The sequence below is a fragment of the Cherax quadricarinatus genome, chromosome 68 (assembly GCF_038502225.1).
Source record: "Cherax quadricarinatus isolate ZL_2023a chromosome 68, ASM3850222v1, whole genome shotgun sequence".
Taxonomy (NCBI): Eukaryota; Metazoa; Arthropoda; class Malacostraca; order Decapoda; family Parastacidae; genus Cherax; species Cherax quadricarinatus.
In genome coordinates this window covers 3,571,007-3,591,397 of record NC_091359.1, presented here as the reverse complement: position 1 = coordinate 3,591,397, position 20,391 = coordinate 3,571,007, and the positions used below count along the sequence as shown (strand labels likewise).

The window sequence follows — 20,391 nt, the reverse complement described above, 5'->3', positions numbered from 1 at the left end:
GAGCTTTCTACTGTAGCCGCCTCTGACTCTACTCTGTTTACTATTACTTTTTGTGTAATTGCAATCTTAAAGAACAGCTGGTCTTACAAAAATACAGTGGACCCCCTGACTTATGATCAGGTCCCAACTCGAACAATTATGTAAGTGTATTTTTGTAAGTGTATTTTTGGGGGTCTGAAACGGACTAATCTAATTTACAATATTCCTTATAGGAGCTAATTCGTTCGGTAACGGCACTCGAACAGTCTTCTGAAACGAATTAATATCGTAAGTCGGGGGTCCACTGTAGTAGCTTAAACACATTTTACCTTACACAAATACTGTACTCCTACAAAAGTAGATAATCTTACAAAAAAAATAGCCCCTTCAAGGGAAGAGTATATTGGTGCCAAAAACCTCTTGATCTAAGAGAGTAAGGTTTAGCTTCTTTCCTCATGTTAAGCCTGATTTCCTCCTATTCAACAGAAGCTATCTATATGATCCCAGTGGGTTCAGCACTTCCCAATAAATAGATGAATATAACAACAGCAGCATTTTCTTACACAAACTGCAATCTTTCAAAAACAGCAGTATTTTTTAATACTGAAAACAGTTGAAATTTTAAAGAAAAGCAACTAGTATTACTGTATAATAAAAACAAGCATTAAACACATGAGTTATGCAGTGCTACAGTGTGGGATGTGTCAGGATAGTAGTTAGTGAAGTTGGGAGTTAGTGTGGGTGCAAAAATGTTGAGGTTGGTGCACTAAGTTAGTCTGTTAGAGTGAAGCTGCATTGAAGGTGGGACCTTTGGAGAGGTAAGCTCATTGGTGTTACAGATGTCTAAGGTGAATTCTGTATGTTGTCTGATAGATAAGAGACTATTAGGGAATGGAGAAGTGACTTACCTTTCAGTCTTTGCAGAAGTGTGCTGGCATCTTTCTGTGGTATCTTTATGTGATTCATTCTGATGTGGAATATTACATCATCTGCATTACATTACATACTAAAACTTGGGCACATCAAGCTCCTGCAAGAATTCAGGATAAATAATGGAATTAGCAACATTGAGTAGAATCTTGATTGCAAGATTCCTTCTCCTCAGGTAAAACTGAAATTCAGGAATAAAATGATGCCCATGACAGTCAATAAACAAGGCTTCAGTCATTTATGCTGTGCTGCAGAAAATTCCCCACTCACCACCACTTATGTAGCTGACTGTGCACTCTAAAACAATTAAACCACTATGACTAATGGAACACTTCTCCAAGTTTTCCATGCTGCTCACAGTTTTATAGTACAATGGGGCTTTCCCATGGATGATAGGAAATAAGTGAAGCTTTTTTTTTCTGCAGAATTCATTGGTTCTGCATTTTTTCAGTCTTATTTAGCCATACTGACCACTATCCCATTTTTCAACAGGTCACTGTCTGGGTTACTCATAAGGCAAGCTCTTATCTCTCTGTCTGGAATTGAATGAACTGTTGAATTCTCTCTCACCAGAGGCATGGACAGCCTCCATCACACATGCACCACCTTTAAGCTTGTCTATCACTTCAATTTCCTCAAAGACATTGTTTCAGGATTAAACATTTTGGCACATTCACCAACATTAGATTTCCTCTCTTCATGTCATGATTAATATTCTGATACGAGGTGAACTAATAAAAAAAATAGGAAATGGAATAATAACACAGGAGAGAGTAATTACATGGTACATGTCCATGAGGCAAATAGTAGTTGGCAGAGGAGGGGGGGAGGGTCAACACCAGTGACACTAGGTCTACCATAAAACAAAAGAGGCCTAACCTGTGTGGGAGAAGAAATATCCTGCAAACTCCAGTGCAACAGATGGCCACTTACCAGTGAAATAAGGTGTCCTGTGGCTTGATTGGCAATGCACTCGGCTCGTGTACTGAGTGTCCGTAGTTCGATTTATGACACGAGTGGAAACGTTGCATACATTTCCTTTACACCTGCTGCCCCTGTTCACCTAGCAGTGTGTTGGTATCTGGGTGTTAGTAATAATATTAGAATTACCAACAATTTGTTAGGTAAAAGGAAACATGCAACTAATGTGACTTTTGTTGTGGCAATGTTTTGCTTTCCAAGAGCTTCATCAAGCCATTACAAACAATACAAGGATCCTCTGTGTACTTGTATTGTTTGTAAAAGCTTGATAAAGCTCCTGGAGAGTGAAACATACACACAAAATATCACACTAGTTGCACACGTCTTTACCTAACACCTAGGTGTTAGTTGACTGTTGTGGGTTACATTCCAGGGAATGATAGTATACTCTAGAGGGCCAGGCTTTAAAACAAGCTAAGGTACGATAACAGCTCTTAACCTGTAAGACCAATGTGCAAAAAAATTAAAATTAGGTGCAAAAAAGTGAATCGCAAAGTGACATAAATGCAGTAGCTGGATGCATGGTAGCAGGTGGCATACTGTATTTCCCATGGAGGACAATAAAGAGTACCTCAAGAGAGTAGTGGCATAAAAGTAACTGGTAGGTAATGAAATAGGAGGGGCTCTGGTTTTCATTTTCCCACTACTTGTCTTGTATGGAATACCTGTGTAGGGAATGGTAAGCCCATAATTTATCTGACCCCCTACCTAATGTCTGGGGAGTCAACTGTCCAGTTAATTGCCAGACCCAAGGTGCTCAACCTGACTCATGAAACACCACACATGAATCCCACCAATCTACAAAAATTTCATGTACTATTATCAAAAGTCAAAGGAAAGGTACAGTAACATACATATATATAGTATAAAAACATATAATTCTTCAGCATGATACGGTATTTAGGTTTTTTATTTACATACAAATATTATATCTTATAAGTGATTATGAAAGCCCAAAAGCAAATATACTGCTGCCTATAGCAGCAAGAGAATTTTCTCACACTTGCTAGATCTCAATACAGTACTCTCAACTAATGCAACCTAATTATTGAACTCTCTATTATGCTTATATTTATACCAGGTATCCTAAAAGTAAATGAACTGAAAATATTCTGAATGCAAACTTAAATATACATGAATTGTCATACTATACAATAATTCTAATCCATGGGAACAAGTCAGAATCATGAGTCGCCCATCTCTGCATCTACCCAGCTGTAGACCTGCCCCATCAATCTTTATGTTTCTCTTATTATCTATCAATAATGAAGCAATACTGTATGCTTTGTTTCTATCTTACTAACTGAATAAAATACACTTTTTCTTTTTTAGATTATAGATCTTGCAGATACATCTTTTTTATAATGGATACAGATGATACATACCGAATTTAATGTTTATATTTTTGTTGTAATCTAATGAAATACCGGAAAACATGCTATCAACTGTGTGTGGCTGCTGTCATCCTCTTCTTGTTGCATATGTTTGCCTTTAACTGATGAACTAAGAAAAGAATTACCATGACCTTGATTTTCTATAGTTTATCATACATAATATTTTATTTCTAATATAAATTCATAGAATACACTAAGAGTTTCTGATAAAATGTGTGAATTCCAAGACAAAAGTTTTGTGCCTTGGTTGCTAATACAACTGCAGCATTTTTCCTATTAAAAGTTCTTGACCCATATTTAACCTGTAAATGGTCCAAACGTATATATACGTTTTTTCGACATTTGAAAGTATGTAAAAAAGTAATCTTTTTGTTTTTTTTACACTTGAAAATGTGTAAAATAAACTTTGATCTACTTTTTTTTTGTTATATTTGAAAATATGTAAAAAAAAATGTAGATTACTTTTGCAGCACTACACATGTGAACGTAGATCTGCTTGGACCGTTTACGGGTTAAGTAAATGTCACAGTATTACTTTCTCAAATAAATATAGTTAAACTGGCCCACAGAAAGTTAAACTGTCCTATGTAACTTTAGCATAACAACCTGTTCTTGGTAGAATTTGAAATAGGTATTTACCTTCTAAATTTATACTTCTACTACTGTAAATGTTCAGTCACAATTAACATTCACAGACAACTAAAGAACAACTAATATTTAATGAAAATGAATAATCATAAAAGAATCTGAACTAAAGTCCTTATTTATAAACTAGTAGCCAGAATACATTTTGCAGTAACACTGTATACATCTCCCCAAACTGAAATGATACACACCACATCTATACAGTAGTACATATCAAGATCAAGTCATAGTTGTTGGAGGGTGGTGTAATCACCATGCTTCAGTAGGCTACATATTAATGTATATAAACTCTGTACACTGTAGATGTGCATCTGAATGCGATTTTCTTACAGCATAACCAAATTTAAATATTGTGACGTAACTGTGCACTGCACTCTAATTATTGAATAGCACACTATAAATTTATGAGAATATGTGGCATACTGTAGGATCTTTCCCCTCCATCTGGCAGCCAGCCTACAACCAATTTTTTTTTTATGCAGGCATACTCCTTTAATAACTTTCTACACTGCCAGTTCTCACTGCATATGCATCCCATACCACAATCTTATGTTAATTGATTTTTTTTACCTTTTCATCAGTCCATCTTGTCTTTGAATATTAATAATGACAACCATGAAAAATACTAGCGCTGCTGGAGTTATCAAGAAGGAAATTAAGCTTAAAATTCTGGCAGTTTCAAAGAAAACTGAGGCATTGGAAGTATGAAGGTGGGAGGAGGCAAAGGCTAGTAGCCCATAATTATACAATCCTGTACCTTTAATAATCATTTACCTACCTTTGCTATATTATACAATTGCTGAATATGTTAGTGATTGGTACTGAAGTGTGAAAAAGTTATTAAATGAAAAATCTGTGTAGTGGAGTTATAATAATCACTAGCACAGCAGGTGTTGTTGTTGTGCTGGGTGTTATGAAGACCACCCCACCACAGTAGAGCCATACTGAACCTGCCCATTATTTTAGGTAATATTTTACAGCATTTTTTTGGAGGTCTAGAACATAACCCAATTTTTCCCACGTGTTCTTCAATATGTTCATCACGATTTGTGTAACATGTTCAGTAACGTAAGAACAGCAAAGAGAAAAGGGTGACAAATTAAAAAGTAGAAATTTTGTATTAAGATTTTCACACGAGAAAACAAATTGCCTGATACTGTATATGGGCTGGTGAACCTGTTCCATATTAATCAATTTGATCATAGTTAACCATATGTATGCTTTACTCTATGCAAAATAAGGCTTGTCAAAAGGCATCAGGCCAAAGCCCACAGGGGCCATGACTAGAGGAAACTATAAATGACTGGTGGGTTGTCTGGGAGAGGAACACTATAATAATAATATTTGCAATATAATTAACCCAGAGAAAACCAATAACAAAGCTCACAAAAGAATATTTACTGCCATGCAATTTAATATTGGCATGACAATTCTAACTGCCTTTCTTTCAAACTTACACTAGCTGTATGAACTGCACACAAAAAACAAAATTAAAATTTGTGGTAAGTGCTCATAATGCAAGAAAAAAATGAAATCCTAACCACTACAGCTGGCAAAATATCATTAAAACAAGGCCCTGAAGAACAACCAAGTCTCAGGGTTTATCTTACAATGTTGATGAATTATAGACAAAATATGACAAACCTTTCACTATGTGTACAATATTTTATATTTTAACAAACATGATAAAATTTCTATGCTGTAGTATTTATGAAAAGGTAGGCTCACTTAAAAATTAATTTAACTGAAAAGAGATTAGAAACAAATGGAAATATACATGGGATATGAATAATATAATGTGCTAATTTTCAATGAGGTAGGAAAAGGATTATTACATGAATAAAAAATGTATACAGTAGATCCCCAACTAACAATTGTAATTCCTGGCTGAAAATTGTTGGAAAGTCAACTGTTCAAATTAGAGATGCATTAATATTGCCGTAATATTCCATATGTAATATAATCTATATATTTTTTTCATTTTTGCCTATTTTTTTTTTTTTTTTTTTTGCATTCAGCACTAATCTTTTTTTACTTACAACACAGGAGTGATAAGGGTGGCATTTGAGGCCCTCTAATATTTCTCATCTACATCAATGACCTTCCTAATACCTCTAGGGAGCTTAAACCAGTTATATTTGCAGATAACACACTTGTTGTCATCTCAAATTTAGATTTAATTGTCTTGAACAACACTGTTAATGACAAGCTTGTATATTATCTACTTCCACAACACTCAACAAACTCTCACTCAATAATGAGACATTCTACATAGTGCTTGGGAATAAAGGTAAAGAAGACTCAACTGAACATAAGAATTAATAATGTACATATTGAAAGACAAGGTGAAGGAAGATTCTTAGTTTTACACCCTGACAGGAAACTTAAAATTCAATGCTCACATCCAGCATATATCTAACATACAAAACAGTAAGCATTCATTCAAAAATGTTATTATGTACCTCAAACATTATTACTGACTCAGTACTACTACATAATATATCTTTATCTCACTTAGGGTATATGTGTACAGGAATCTATAAATCACCTATAACCCATCGTGACTAATCAGAAGTCAGCTAATTGAATGAACACTCATTCAGGTTTCACACAATAACACCCATCCACTATTTAGATTTGCTAAACAAGCAAAGCATCCACATTTACTACTGTGCATATTATGTACAGGTACAACACTAATTTTCCAGCAACCTTTACTACTGTGCACATTATGTACAGGTACGATGCCGATTTTCCGGCAACCTTTACTACTGTGCACATTATGTACAGGTACGATGCCGATTTTCCGGCAACCTTGGCACCTAAGCCTTGTCGGAATATTGATTTTGCTGCATCAACAGAGGTCATGTAGAAATAATTCAAAAAGTCACTTCTGACCCACTAATTATACACCTCCCATGTTTTTAAAATACCATGAACTGCTAGAAACTTTAATTAAGCATTAGTATCAATGAAAAAAGTTTATTAATTATATACACTGTACTTACAAAGAATGTTGCAGCATTACTGCTCCTGAAGTGGTAAATCTTATAATTTTCCTGGAACTGTAGAGGTAATCATAGAGAGCTGGAAGTTAAGTTCGTCAAGATTACTATCTGTTTCTGAGACAACTGTTTCACCATGGATTTGTGATGTTGCAGGGGAGGACGTGGAATGCATGAAGTTGAGGCCACAGGATTTTCAGATGAAGGCTTACTGCTATTACACATTCTTCTTGGTTATCTTTCTAAACATTCCATCCAAGCAAAGGTGTTTCATGTGCTTTGAACTTTTCATGCAGTTTATCATGCATCAAACAAAAATCATTAGGTCTTGTTCTGTCATGGAGGAACACTGTTTTATCCCTTTAATTAATTCACTTGACTACTCTTATTAACTTATCAATAGTAAATCTTTCCAATACCTTAGATATCACACAACTTCCAGATAGAAACGCCATGGTCCATTTTTTTATGAGTTCTATGTTTTCTTGTATTGCTATGAACTGGTGTTTATGCCTGACACCACCAGTGATACTTGCATCTTTCTTAGAAGCCACAGATAAGGTTAAATATTACAAATCACAATAAGAATTGTATAAAATCAAGGGATTACCACCAAACTACAGTGTCAACAAATATCAGTGAATGAGCGCTGCACACAATGCCATCTGTGGCCACCCTCGTAATTTTGTCTGGACTAAAAAACGTGCCAGACCATCCACTGCCAGAAAACCAGTGTTGTATCCATATATAAGACACTTAGTAAAAATATAATCAATAGTTCTAAAGTTTTTCATAGACAGCTACAAAATAATGCTTATACACAGTACCATCAAGTACCAAATACATCTTTGATATCCCATGTGTTCAACTCAACTATGTAAAAACTCCATGCAAATAAAAGGCTCAAAAAATGGAATGCTCAACTAGAAGATTAAAAAGTCCAATATTGGCCAAATGCCTCAAAAATATGGCTAAAAAATACATCCTGAACCTGATGTAAAAATATATATAGTATTAATATGAAACACTGCATATCTAATGCAACCTGCCTATCCAGATTCCAATTAGCATTAATACTGATGTACTTCTCTTTCCACTATATTTCTACAACTAAAATTTTATTATTATTTCTTCATATTAACACTGATGTATAGATAAATAAAGTTTTTGTTACTTAAAATAATCATAACATTTAGTAATATTATCTTCAGACAATTATGTTTAACTTAGCATTTAAATAATCTAATTTAAGTATCAAGTAGTTTAAAGGTGTAGTTGCAGTAGGCCCAATAGCTTAGCATAATTATGGGCTTTTCCAGGTAAGAAACAATGAAAACTAATCTCTGTAATACAAATGCATATCTTCCTCAAAACAAACATTCATTTTTTTTTAACATACCAGCCATCTCCCACTGAGGTAGGGCACCCCCCCCCCCAAAAAAAAGAGGAAACATTCACCATCAATCATTCAAGCACTGTCTTGCCAGAAGCATGCTGACACCACAGTTGAGATGACCCTCTGACTGCAACATCCTCACCCCTCCTTCAGAGTGCACATGCGCTGTACTTCCCAGCTCAAGTCTGGCTAACAAGTTTCCCTTAATTCCTTTATGAATGTTACCTTACTCATATTCCAACAGTACTTCAGGTTGCAAAATTCACCTGCCCCCAGTCTGATCTAACTTGCTCACATACGCCTGTTGGATGTTTAAGCTCCTAAGATTCAAAACCTTCTCTATTATTAATGTTAGTTTTTTATTTACCTCAACAGCTAAGTCCCACCAAGGCAGGGTGACCCAAAGAAGGAAACACATTTAACACTATTCACTTATCACTGTGTTTCTGGATGTGTGCTGACATCACACAATTCGGATTACACTCCACACTACAACATCCTCACCTCTCCTTCAGAGTGCAGGCACTGTACGTCAAAAGAACTTGCCCATATTTACTCCTAAGACACTTGCACAAGCCTGCTTGATGCTCAAATTATTATAGGTAATATTAACGAATCGTAAATAGTCCAATACATCAGAAAAGCACGTCTGTTTCTGTAAGTCGCTGATTTCTAAAGCGCCAATGTCATAAAAGTGGTACATGTTAAGTTGGATCATCATAAACTGGGGATCTACTGTATACTGTTCTAATCATTCTTAATGCCTATCAATACTTTAAACAAAGAAAAGTATAACAAGCACACAAAATGAAGAACTATTTCTCCACATGTATTATATGTTATATACTGGTTACAATGCATCAAGGTTTATTTTACATGGGCAATGCCCAATTTTGGTTTCCATACCTTACAAAGAGTATATCTGAAACACTAAAGACCCACAAGTGTTTAGTGCTTTTGTAAACATAATACAGGTTAACCATTACTAATCCGGCATCACTGGGACCTGTAGGGTGCTGGATTAGTGATTACTGGATCAGTGATGGCCGACCTATACCACTACACCTCTGCTGTCCATCTGTATTGCCAAAATTAGTGCTGTATTAGTGATGGAACCAGATTAGCGATTGCCAGATCAGTGATGGCCGACCTATACCACTACACCTCTGCTGTCCATCTGCATTGCCAAAATTAGTGCTGTATAAGTGATGGAACTAGATTAGTGATTGCCAGATCAGTGATGGCCGACCTGTATTAATGTTTTAGTCTAGTTGTAGAGAGATGTAATTCAGTAATCTACATTCTTTAATGTAATAATGCTTCTGCATAAAAACTTTACTTTTCTTCTAAATTTACCAACACAAAAGCATTATGATACAAATGAATGACATTTTATTCAGATATTTTACTATAACTTGGGAAAAAAAAGTGTTAATTGAGCATGCCAAAAATTTTTGCAACGTATAATATTCCATATACTGTATTAGTGGAAAAAAAAATAGTTTGGAAAAAATTCTGGGGTATGGGAGGCTTCTTGATACTGTATATGGTTAACTTATGTTACCAACTGAGTGAAGGACTTGGGCAAGGACTGAGGGAAAATTTCTCCTGGACAAAAGTCAAGGAAACTGCACAATGTCTTTATGTAAACACTGGCCCTTGGTAAATGTAAGGAAATGACATGTAAAGACTGCCATAGAGAGGCAACAAAATACAAATACAAACAGCCATTACAAAATGTCAGTTTGTTACACTACAGTTCACAAACATCTCTGGTAGGCAGCACTCCCAGTCTGAGCTGAAATGTTATCTTAATAAAACTATTATTATTATTACAATCAAATCTATGCACTAAACCCACAAGGGTCATCCAGCACTGCTTAATAAAACTATTAGTACCCAGATATTGAAGTGATGGGAGCAAACATTACTCTAAAATCATAATAAAATAACATTACTAATATAATAAGGTGCTTCCACAGATTACTAAACACAAATTAAAATATTAAATACAAATTTTGTGATTACAAGCACTTCCTACATGGATCAACTCCTTAATTACATTAGTCCTAACATATAAAAACAATTGATTGATGTAATGATTATATCCAGGATACATGGGATAATGCAGTTGCAAAATACAAAAAACCTCTATCATCAATTTATTAACTCCAGTAGAAATGGATGTTTAAATCAGATACCAATAATAGTTGGTAAAAAAAAATTACTGAGTACTTTAATACAATATTCCTCCGGTAAAAAAAAGGACACTTGCTAAGTAATACGATATGAACAGTAAGGTACACAACATTTTACCTCCTAAATGTACACACTGCAACAATGATCTTCCACCCAGACACAAAGAAAAAATGACATTTTAACGTAAGATGCAGTAACATAACTGTCATCCTTGCAGCATGCAGCATATATACAGAGCAGCAGCTGAGGCAATGCTCACAGTAAGGTTAAAAACAGCTTAACTCTAGTAAAAAATGCCTCCAAACACTATTAATGCCAGCAAAAAAAAAAAACTATTATTTTTTTCAAATTTTAAACTAGGTTTTTGTATAGTGACTTGTGAAGTTTCATGACTCACTAGCCATGGGTTCAAGCCCCACCCATTCCATGGTTTGGTAGTTTTTTGTATTTTTTATATACTGTACTGTACAGAAATACTATATTGTTTTAAGGCATTTTTGTTTGGCCATAGTCAAGATGTCAAGTTCCGATACTATTGGTAATGCCTTGATTATGCTGCAACAGTTAATATATACATTAAAACTATCATTTCAAGAACAAGAATCACACATTCTGATTGGATATACTGTGAGTTACTATATTAATGCCTCTGTTGACACAGCCTAGCTCTGAACTTTATTCAAACACCTACGTCTACTTCTACAACTTTCTTTATGCAACATTTGCATATTGCACAATACACATTTGATCCATAGCTGCATGTTTTCTAGTACCTCATATAGCAATATATTTTTAATACAACTGAATTCATTCCAATAAGTCAACAGCTGAAGGCATCAAATGAAGCTTAATTACTAACAACACATCACACTGTCAAATGAAATCACAGATTTTTTGCTTTGAAAATGATGTTTCAAGATACAAATAAACCAACCATTCTTGCATGGGCATCAACACAGACAAACCCAGCACTCACCACCACCTTTTAATAATGCCTAAGAGAAAAAAAGATCAAAGTTAAAAGACAAAATAGAATCAGTAAATGAACAAACAAGTAATGTCTATTATGTTGGTTGGACTCCATCTGAACACTGGAAAATCAGTGTCCAAATACCTCTTGGGAAGCATACACCATGTAGAGGAACCCGTCTTCGTGGCGGTGGTGCTCGTACACCTGCAAAGCATCAAGCCACTGCTATTAATTTTTTTTATACATAATTATGGTACAGAACTTACTGAACTGCAAAACACACCAAAACGTCAAATACCGCGCAAAAAACTTTCTATCCTTTACCAACCTATACATGAATATACAAATAAATATGCAAGTGTAAGGAGAAAGACAGTAATTTTGAAAAAGAAATGTTACAAAATAACAAGATGGAAAGAAATCTTTCATTAACGTTTGAAAGAAAACTAAATGCATGGAGGATTCCCACTAGGAGGATGCCATAAGGAAGAGAAAAAGGATGCCAAAAGGAAAAGAAATTTATGTGAATCTGTAATGTAAAAAATCTTGTGCAAAATAAACAAAAAAAAAAAAAAATCAAATCTTTGCAATATGAAATAACTATGATAAGTAAATGTGTGACAGATAGGTGATGAAATTTAATGCTGATAAATGCCATGCAAAAGAAATGGAAGAAAGCAAAATCCGACCATATAAAAAATACAGACTGACAAAATTTTGTGATTATCATACAGAATATGGGAGCTAAGAGTTATTAATAACAAATTATCACTAGATCATGTGTAAATGAAATTGAAAACCAAACCATACCAAAGGCGGGGATAAAACCCACGATCAGAGAGTCTCAAAACTCCAGACCGTCGCGTTAGCCACTGGACCAGCTAGTCACAATAAGATTCGTCCAACTAGGTATATTTCTACACCATAGGAAGGTTAGCATAGGCACCTCTGTGACCACAAATACAACTTTTGACATGGATGGAGATGCCATGAGGATACAAGCAGATTTCTGGCTATTTTTTTTTTATTAACACACTGGCTGATTCCCACCAAGGCAGGGTGGCCTGAAAAAGAAAAACTTTCACCATCATTCACTCCATCACTGTCTTGCCAGAAGGGTGCTTTACACTACAGTTTTTAAACTGCAACATTAACACCCCTCCTTCAGAGTGCAGGCACTGTACTTCCCATCTCCAGGACTCAAGTCCGGCCTGCCGGTTTCCCTGAATCCCTTCATAAATGTTACTTTGCTCACACTCCAACAGCACATCAAGTATTAAAAACCATTTGTCTCCATTCACTCCTATCAAACACGCTCACGCATCCCTGCTGGAAGTCCAAGCCCCTCGCACACAAAACCTCCTTTACCCCCTCCCTCCAACCTTTCCTAGGCCGACCCCTACCCCGCCTTCCTTCCACCACAAACTGATACACTCTTGAAGTCATTCTGTTTCGCTCCATTCGCTCTACATGTCCAAACCACCTCAACAACCCTTCCTCAGCCCTCTGGACAACAGTTTTGGTAATCCCACACCTCCTCCTAACTTCCAAACTACGAATTCTCTGCATTATTCACACCACACATTACCCTCAGACATGACATCTCCACTGCCTCCAGCCTTCTCCTCGCTGCAACATTCATCACCCATGCTTCACACCCATATAAGAGCGTTGGTAAAACTATACTCTCATACATTCCCCTCTTTGCCTCCAAGGACAAAGTTCTTTGTCTCCACAGACTCCTAAGTGCACCACTCACCCTTTTCCCCTCATCAATTCTATGATTCACCTCATCTTTCATAGACCCATCCGCTGACACGTCCACTCCCAAATATCTGAATACATTCACCTCCTCCATACTCTCTCCCTCCAATCTGATATCCAATCTTTCATCACGGAAATATAAACACATATGCAGTATAATGTGATCCTTTATTGACTACGTTTCACCCACACAGTGGGCTTTTTCAAGTCACAAACAAATAGATCTGTTTGTGACTTGAAAAAGCCCACTGTGTGGGCGAAACGTAATCAATAAAGGATCACATAATACTGCATATGTGTTTATATTTCCATTGTGTCGGTATTTTATACCATTTATTTCCAATCTTTCATCACCTAATCTTTTTGTTATCCTCATAACCTTACTCTTTCCTGTATTCACTTTTAATTTTCTTCCTTTGCATACCCTACCAAATTCATCCACCAACCTCTGCAACTTCTCTTCAGAATCTCCCAAGAGCACAGTGTCATCAGCAAAGAGCAACTGTGACAACTCCCACTTTGTGTGTGATTCTTTATCTTTTAACTCCACGCCTCTTGCCAAGACCCTCGCATTTACTTCTCTTACAACCCCATCTATAAATATATTAAACAACCACGGTGACATCACACATCCTTGTCTAAGGCCTACTTTTACTGGGAAATAATCTCCCTCTTTCCTACATACTCTAACTTGAGCCTCACTATCCTCGTAAAAACTCTTCACTGCTTTCAGTAACCTACCTCCTACACTATACACCTGCAACATTTGCCACATTGCCCCCTATCCACCCTGTCATACGCCTTTTCCAAATCCATAAATGCCACAAAAACCTCTTCAGCCTTATCTATATACTGTTCACTTATATGTGGCTAATGTGCATGAATTAGTATTTTAATGCATGATTATTTTTTGTAACACAAACATTTTGTGATAATCTGAGTTAATGTTGACTATCAAGCTAAGTTTAACATGACTCACACGATGGTCTGGAGTTTTGAGACTCTGTGATCGCGGGTTCTATCCCCACTCGTGGTATGGTTTGTAAGCTAAGTTTAGCTTGTATTTTCATGGGATTTGATCAGTCTTAAGTTAAAGACCATGTACATAAAGACAGTCCACAATAAAAATAGCATTCATGTTATTTGTAAATAATTTAAAAAAGTGGATGGAGCAAAATATGAGAACTTGGAGGGTGCATAAATCTGAAGTGGAAGGAAAGTGGGGTAGGGGTCAGCCTAGGAAAAGTGGGAGGAAGGGCAATAAAGGCTCAGTATGTGAGGGGTTTGGACATCCAACAGGCATGTGTGAGTGTTAGATAGTGGTAAATGAAGGCAAGTGGTTTTTATGAATTGATGTACACCTGAAGTGTAAGGTAACACTTATGAAGAGATTCAGGGAAACCGGTTAGCTGGACTCGAGTCCTGTAGGTGGGAACTAGAGTGCCTGCACTCTAAAGGAGGGATAGGGATATTTCAGTTTTGAGGGGCATCTAAACTGTAATAACAGTGCACCTCTGGCAAGACAGTGATGGTGAAAGTGTTTCTTTGTTTTTGGGTCACTGTACCTTTGTGTGTTAAAAAAAATGTTAAGAAAAATGAATAATTATAATTTAAGAAAGAAAACAGTGATAATGAATTAGTTTATTTTAACAATGTAATGCTCTTTTGCTTTCTGTCTGTAAATGTGGGTTTGACATTCTCTATCCCTATCTCTCACACTGATCAACATGGCTGGAAGCAGGTGGTTGCATTTTGTTTGGCAAGTTCTGTGATACCCTGAAGTTAAGAGTTATTTTAGGCCAGTGTTGATGTGTTCTGGGGATGCTCCTAGAGGTGCTGCAGTGTGCAAAAACACTGGGAATGCAGCTGAGAGAGCTTGAAAATAAATAAAGGTATAAAACAAGAAACTTAAGGCTGCCATTTCATTGTGATTCCAAAGCAAGGCCTTGAGATTTTGCTATTATCAACTTGTACTCTGATGAATACCATTTATGCTACAAGAAGTAACATGGTTTACCCATATTTATGTTTCTGACTTTATTCAAAATGTTGTTATTATTATTATTATTATTAAAAAGTATAATTTTCTCAACAGTTGTTTCTCTGATACCCATCTTGTTTGAGAGTGCTGTGGTTTGGCATAGCCACCTATGGGGTCTGTTGAAGGAGATGATGTCCTGAGTGTCATTACATATCCTAGACTAGCAGTTATATTGTGTATGATCACAAGAGGTAAGTTATCCACTTATTACTTACATAGGACTTCATACCCATGCAAAAATAACCCTAGACTTAATATAACAGTGAATATAAAAAAAAGACCAGTTATGTATAGTTGGTAAACCTGACAAATTCATTTAACAGGTCAAAGATGCCACTGTGGGCCAAAGGATCTTGACATAGAAGTCTGTGTGTGTGTGTAATCAACTATGAATGTAACAGGAGAAACTATATATAAAAAAAAATTTACAACATACATGTATATTAGGCCAAAATTGTAATATGCAGTGATAGCACAGTTATAAAATCATATGAATAAACAGATAAAGAATGTCTCTTGATAACTTAAAAACGAATTACACAAGGCTACAGATGCAAATTATGAATTTTGTCTTTACGAATAGTGCCAGAAGAATGAACTGAAAGAGGAAGTAGCAAGTTCTACAACTAAAGGGAATCATATAAAATTTCTGTGACTATATCAGTGAAGACAGAACACCTTGAGCACAGTTCTGGTCAGGTCAGGGACCAAGCAGCAGGAGTGCTGACTCATAAAACTGTCTCCAGGTAAAGTCCTGTCACTACAAATATGTAAATATAAATTAGTAATAAATTTTATGAATAAACCTTTCATGATAAGTCTACTTTAGACTTTCATTCATAAAAGTAAACATATCTTCCTCCATATTGCACATCCATACAATGAGAATTATGATGTTCGTGGGGAAGCAGTAAACCTATAGGGATCACATAGCTATACACTGTGGCAACATATTATGTCAAGTGAGCCCTTAATGTTCTGGAACGACAGAAGAAATACTTCTTCTTTCAACACACCGGCTGTATCCCACTGAGGCAGGGTGGCCCAAAAAGAAAAACGAAAGTTTTTCTTTTTAAATTTAATAATACGTATATACATGTACAGGAGAAGGGGTTACTAGCCCTTTGCTCCAAGCATTTTAGTCACCTCTTATGACATGCACGGCTTACGGAGAAGAATTCTGTTCAACTTCCCCATGGAGAAATATTTATCAGCATTTAATAAACAAACTGAAGTACTTTACCTGAGCAAGAGTATTGGAGACATTGGCAAGGGCACGCTGGTTGATGAGGAGGAAAAATGCTTGAGTAGGGTGCAGCTGTAGCCGCCGCCTGTTAAAATATTAATTTAGTATAACACAGGAGACCCCATTGGAATACATATACTGGATTAACTTTTACAATTTATTGATGCCAATTTATGATTTTTTCTGTTTTTTAATTACTTTAAGTGTTTAACACTATGTAAACTAGTTTCTTATGATATTATATATGTTTAAAGATGTTTTAGCACTTCAAACATGGAGAAATGCCTAACCCAACATTGCTCCACTTGGAAAGTTTGGTATATATACACGGTATAATTTTTATCCTTTCTTTTTTTGCCATTTTGGTCTTCTAACACTATGTACAAGGAATACTTATAATATGGGTTAAATATACTTAGTTTGCTTTTTGGGTGAATTCCATTGTTAGTATCATGAAATTGTAATACATCTTTAATGAATAAGTCATCTTTGTGCACACACAGTTTTCTGGTAGGGAAGCTCATGGTGGAACAACAGCTCCTGGTTTCACTCTTTTTTTACTTTCACTAGTTAGGTGTATTAGTACGTCAGATACAGTCATCACTTGTGTTGTTAACCCTGATACACTGTGTGAACCCTCCTGGCCTTAGATTTTTTTTCAAATGCATTAACAGATTGAAGACCCAAAGAATTGTGCTAAGGTCAAATATATTGGCAGATTTGAAGGTATGAAAAATTGTGCATACTAGTACGTTAAACACAGTTTAAGGGTTAAAAGAATAAAATGATTAATATGGTAATATACAATTTACTAACCTTATAATCTTGACAAGTTCTCCCATGGTAACATGATCTGGAACAAGGAATTTTGTTTTATCCAGAAGAGGGAGATGCCTCTCGCCAGGGTATCGTTCTATTATCACTGGAACTTTATTTGGGTGTTGTTCTCTAATCTGTTCAACATCCCTCTGACGCTGGGCTGCAAAAATTTAGTAATTTGTATTATAATTCTAACTTTAGTAGTAATAACTTACCTATGCATTAATCCTAATAGCATATCAAATTACAATTCATTTGGTAATGCACTCAGGTCACACGTTGTGTGTCCGTTGTTTAATCCCCGGTAAGGGTGGAAACATTAGGCGTGTTTCCTTACACCTGCTGTTAACTGGGTCTGTATAAGTCATATCATGTGCTTATAGAAATAAAGGTTATATTACTATTTTAATTATAAAACAAAATAAGATACCCAAGTGATGCATGTGTCTTATTCATCATGTTAGTGTTGTATACCATCAATATGATACTTGTCACTAATTTTTGGGGTTATCCAAAGTAATTTACACTATATAATAATTGTACAGTGGTACCTCGAGTTACGAACTTAATTTGTTCCAGAAGGCTGTTCGAGCGCCGATACCAAACGAATTTGTTCCCATAAGGAATAACGTAAATTAGACTAGTCCAATTCAGACCCCCAAAAATACACTTACAAATACACTTACAAAAATACACCCGTAACTGTTTGAGTTGGGAGCTGTTCAAAACTCGAGGTACCACTGTACTTACGTGTACCTGTGTCTAAATAAACCTACTGACACAGCTACACCATAGTGTCTTGGTACAAGGACAGTCTTCCACAACTCCTTTGTTAAACTGTTTAGACTAACCTACTTCCACTAGTGAGCCACTCTCACATATGACATCGACTTCAGTGCCTTCACCTCACTTCTAACCTAATATATAAGGTCTGGCCATATACCTATGCTTTTGGCTTCAAAAAATTACCACTTGAAGAATGAGACACTTGTGTCTCATTCTTCAACTTGTCAGTTTTCAAAACCATTTTCATCAGGAATGTGTTGGATGTCGGGTTTGCAGCAGACTGAAATGTAGCTCATCAGACCTGCAAAGTAAAACATCAAGGAAAGGGACAGCCATGAACCAGGTTGAGCCCTCCATCAAATTTATGTGCTAGTCCAGCTTACTATTTATGACTTGAAGGGAAAAAACACTGCATGGGCAAAATGTTTTCAATAAAGGATCTCGATACACTGTATTTGCATCTTTCTTTCCACTGTATTACTGCTACATATCATTTCTCTGTAAGACAGACCCACGCTTTGACCGGTTGTTCTCAATCACGTAAACAAAGACTTTAACGTTTGTTTTACTATTTTACATTAAAATTCCCGGTCTCCTCAACTCAGGAATCTTTTAAACTATTTCCTCTGCATAGTAGAAGGAAGCCACACCAGATTATTACTTGACTTCGTTCACCTCAGCAAGAAGAAATTATTCGTTTTCTGAGGAGGAAAAGACATTGATAAATGACACTTTAGTACAACATTTGGGTATCGTTATTCTGGAAACGAAGCCACACAGTGGCCTCTTAAGGCTGATGCAGAGAAAGATGGAAGATGAGGAGTTTAAGGTAATCAGTTCCTCATCTGGAGTTAATGTGCACAGTCCATCAATCTTGACAAAAGTGCAGCATGTTCGTGAAGACGGGGTTCATAAGCTGATAACATCAGGTGGAGCAGTGGTAGGCAGGACCACCAGCAAACAAAAACCACTAATGAAAGTAGGTCATGACTATAGGTTACACAAGTTTTGAAGAAATCTCTACATCAAGATCCCAAGATGATGCTATGTCTGACAGGATGTGAATAAATGGTTTACAAAACCAATAAGTTGATAAATGAGGCAATAGTGCAATATTTGGGTATCTTCATTCTAGAAAGCCAGCCAGTAACTTCTTCAGTCCAATACAGAGAATGGTGGAAGATGAATTTGAAGTAATCAGTCCCTCAGCCTAGAGTCGATGTGTTGCACTATGTCTCATTTATCAACTTGTCTATTTTATAAACCATTTATTCAAAGGAGAAGACGTGTCTCCACCTGAGTGTAGAAACCACAAACACCAAGTCCACCTCAGATAAGGATACGTATACATTTATAAGCGTAGCTGTAAATCAATACACAAAGGTCTTTCATAATGAACTTTAACCACAACATAAAAGCCAAGATAAATTAAGTGGCTGGATCATCAGTCAATATCTGGAGTGAAGAAGCTTACACATAACTTGAAGCTGCCGAGCCAAGATAAACTAGATAGTATTAATTAAACGACAAGAAATACTCCCCTGAACAGCACTCAGAGGTTATTGGTGCCTTGGATAGCATCGCCTAACAGCTGGGTGTAATTTTGGGCATAATTTCAGTGTTATCAGACGATGACGCACTTGGGGGAAAATGGTGCTGGACAAAGGATGTAAAAGCCTTGACTTGTCGACTTACCGAAATTTCTCCTTTCCCTGAAAGGTTTGGCTTGAGTGTTCATGGTTGGCGGCTTAAGTGGTAGCTAATAAGTATTTAGAAAGCAGTAACTATCTTGTGGTAACTATATAACAAGAGTAAATAGTTATAATAGGAGAGTGAGTGGACGTGCACCTCGTCTCAGCTGTTCCAATGTTTTGTTTACATCTGCCAGTCGTTCCCATTTTGTCACTCAATTTTTTTTCTTTTAAAAAGCAGGAAATGCAGGTCCTGTCACCCTTAATATAATCTGTTATATAATGTATAATTATCAGTGAATATTCCTGCGTTGGTATTAGAGTGATGAGGAGGGAAATAAGTTAATAATGAGTAGTTGCGCAGTGATGACCAGGGAGGAGAATCTACCAGCAGCGGTGATCTGTAACGAGGCTCGCCATTGGTTCTATTATTAAACAAGCCCGTGTGGACGGCCCTCCCAGCCAACCAGCGCCGCCCTTGCAACCCGCACCAACATCCTATATTGGTGACTGATGGCCCACGATTTTGCAAACGATTGTTATGG

At 36.3% G+C, this 20,391-nt stretch overlaps 1 protein-coding gene across 1 annotated transcript; it reads right to left on the bottom strand.

Annotated features, from left to right (window-relative positions):
* Positions 1 to 2,749: 2,749 nt before the first annotated feature.
* Positions 2,750 to 20,050, bottom strand: LOC128697835 (microtubule-associated proteins 1A/1B light chain 3A). Its single transcript, XM_053789777.2, has 4 exons — positions 19,851 to 20,050; positions 17,367 to 17,529; positions 16,548 to 16,635; positions 2,750 to 11,703 (listed from the first exon to the last, which is right to left on the bottom strand). Exons 1-4 carry the CDS (start codon positions 19,891 to 19,893, stop codon positions 11,629 to 11,631), a joined length of 369 nt encoding a protein of 122 aa, XP_053645752.1. The 5' UTR covers positions 19,894 to 20,050; the 3' UTR covers positions 2,750 to 11,628.
* Between the last annotated feature and the right edge of the window lie 341 nt (positions 20,051 to 20,391).

Coding starts and splice junctions, on each gene's coding strand:
- LOC128697835 (XM_053789777.2), bottom strand. CDS start 19,893: ATGAACACTCAAGCCAAACCTTTCAGGGAAAGGAGAAATTTCG. Junction 17,530..19,850: donor CAGGGAAAGGAGAAATTTCG/GTAAGTCGACAA, acceptor AAATTTTTGCAG/CCCAGCGTCAGAGGGATGTT. Junction 16,636..17,366: donor GAACTTGTCAAGATTATAAG/GTTAGTAAATTG, acceptor ATATTTTAACAG/GCGGCGGCTACAGCTGCACC.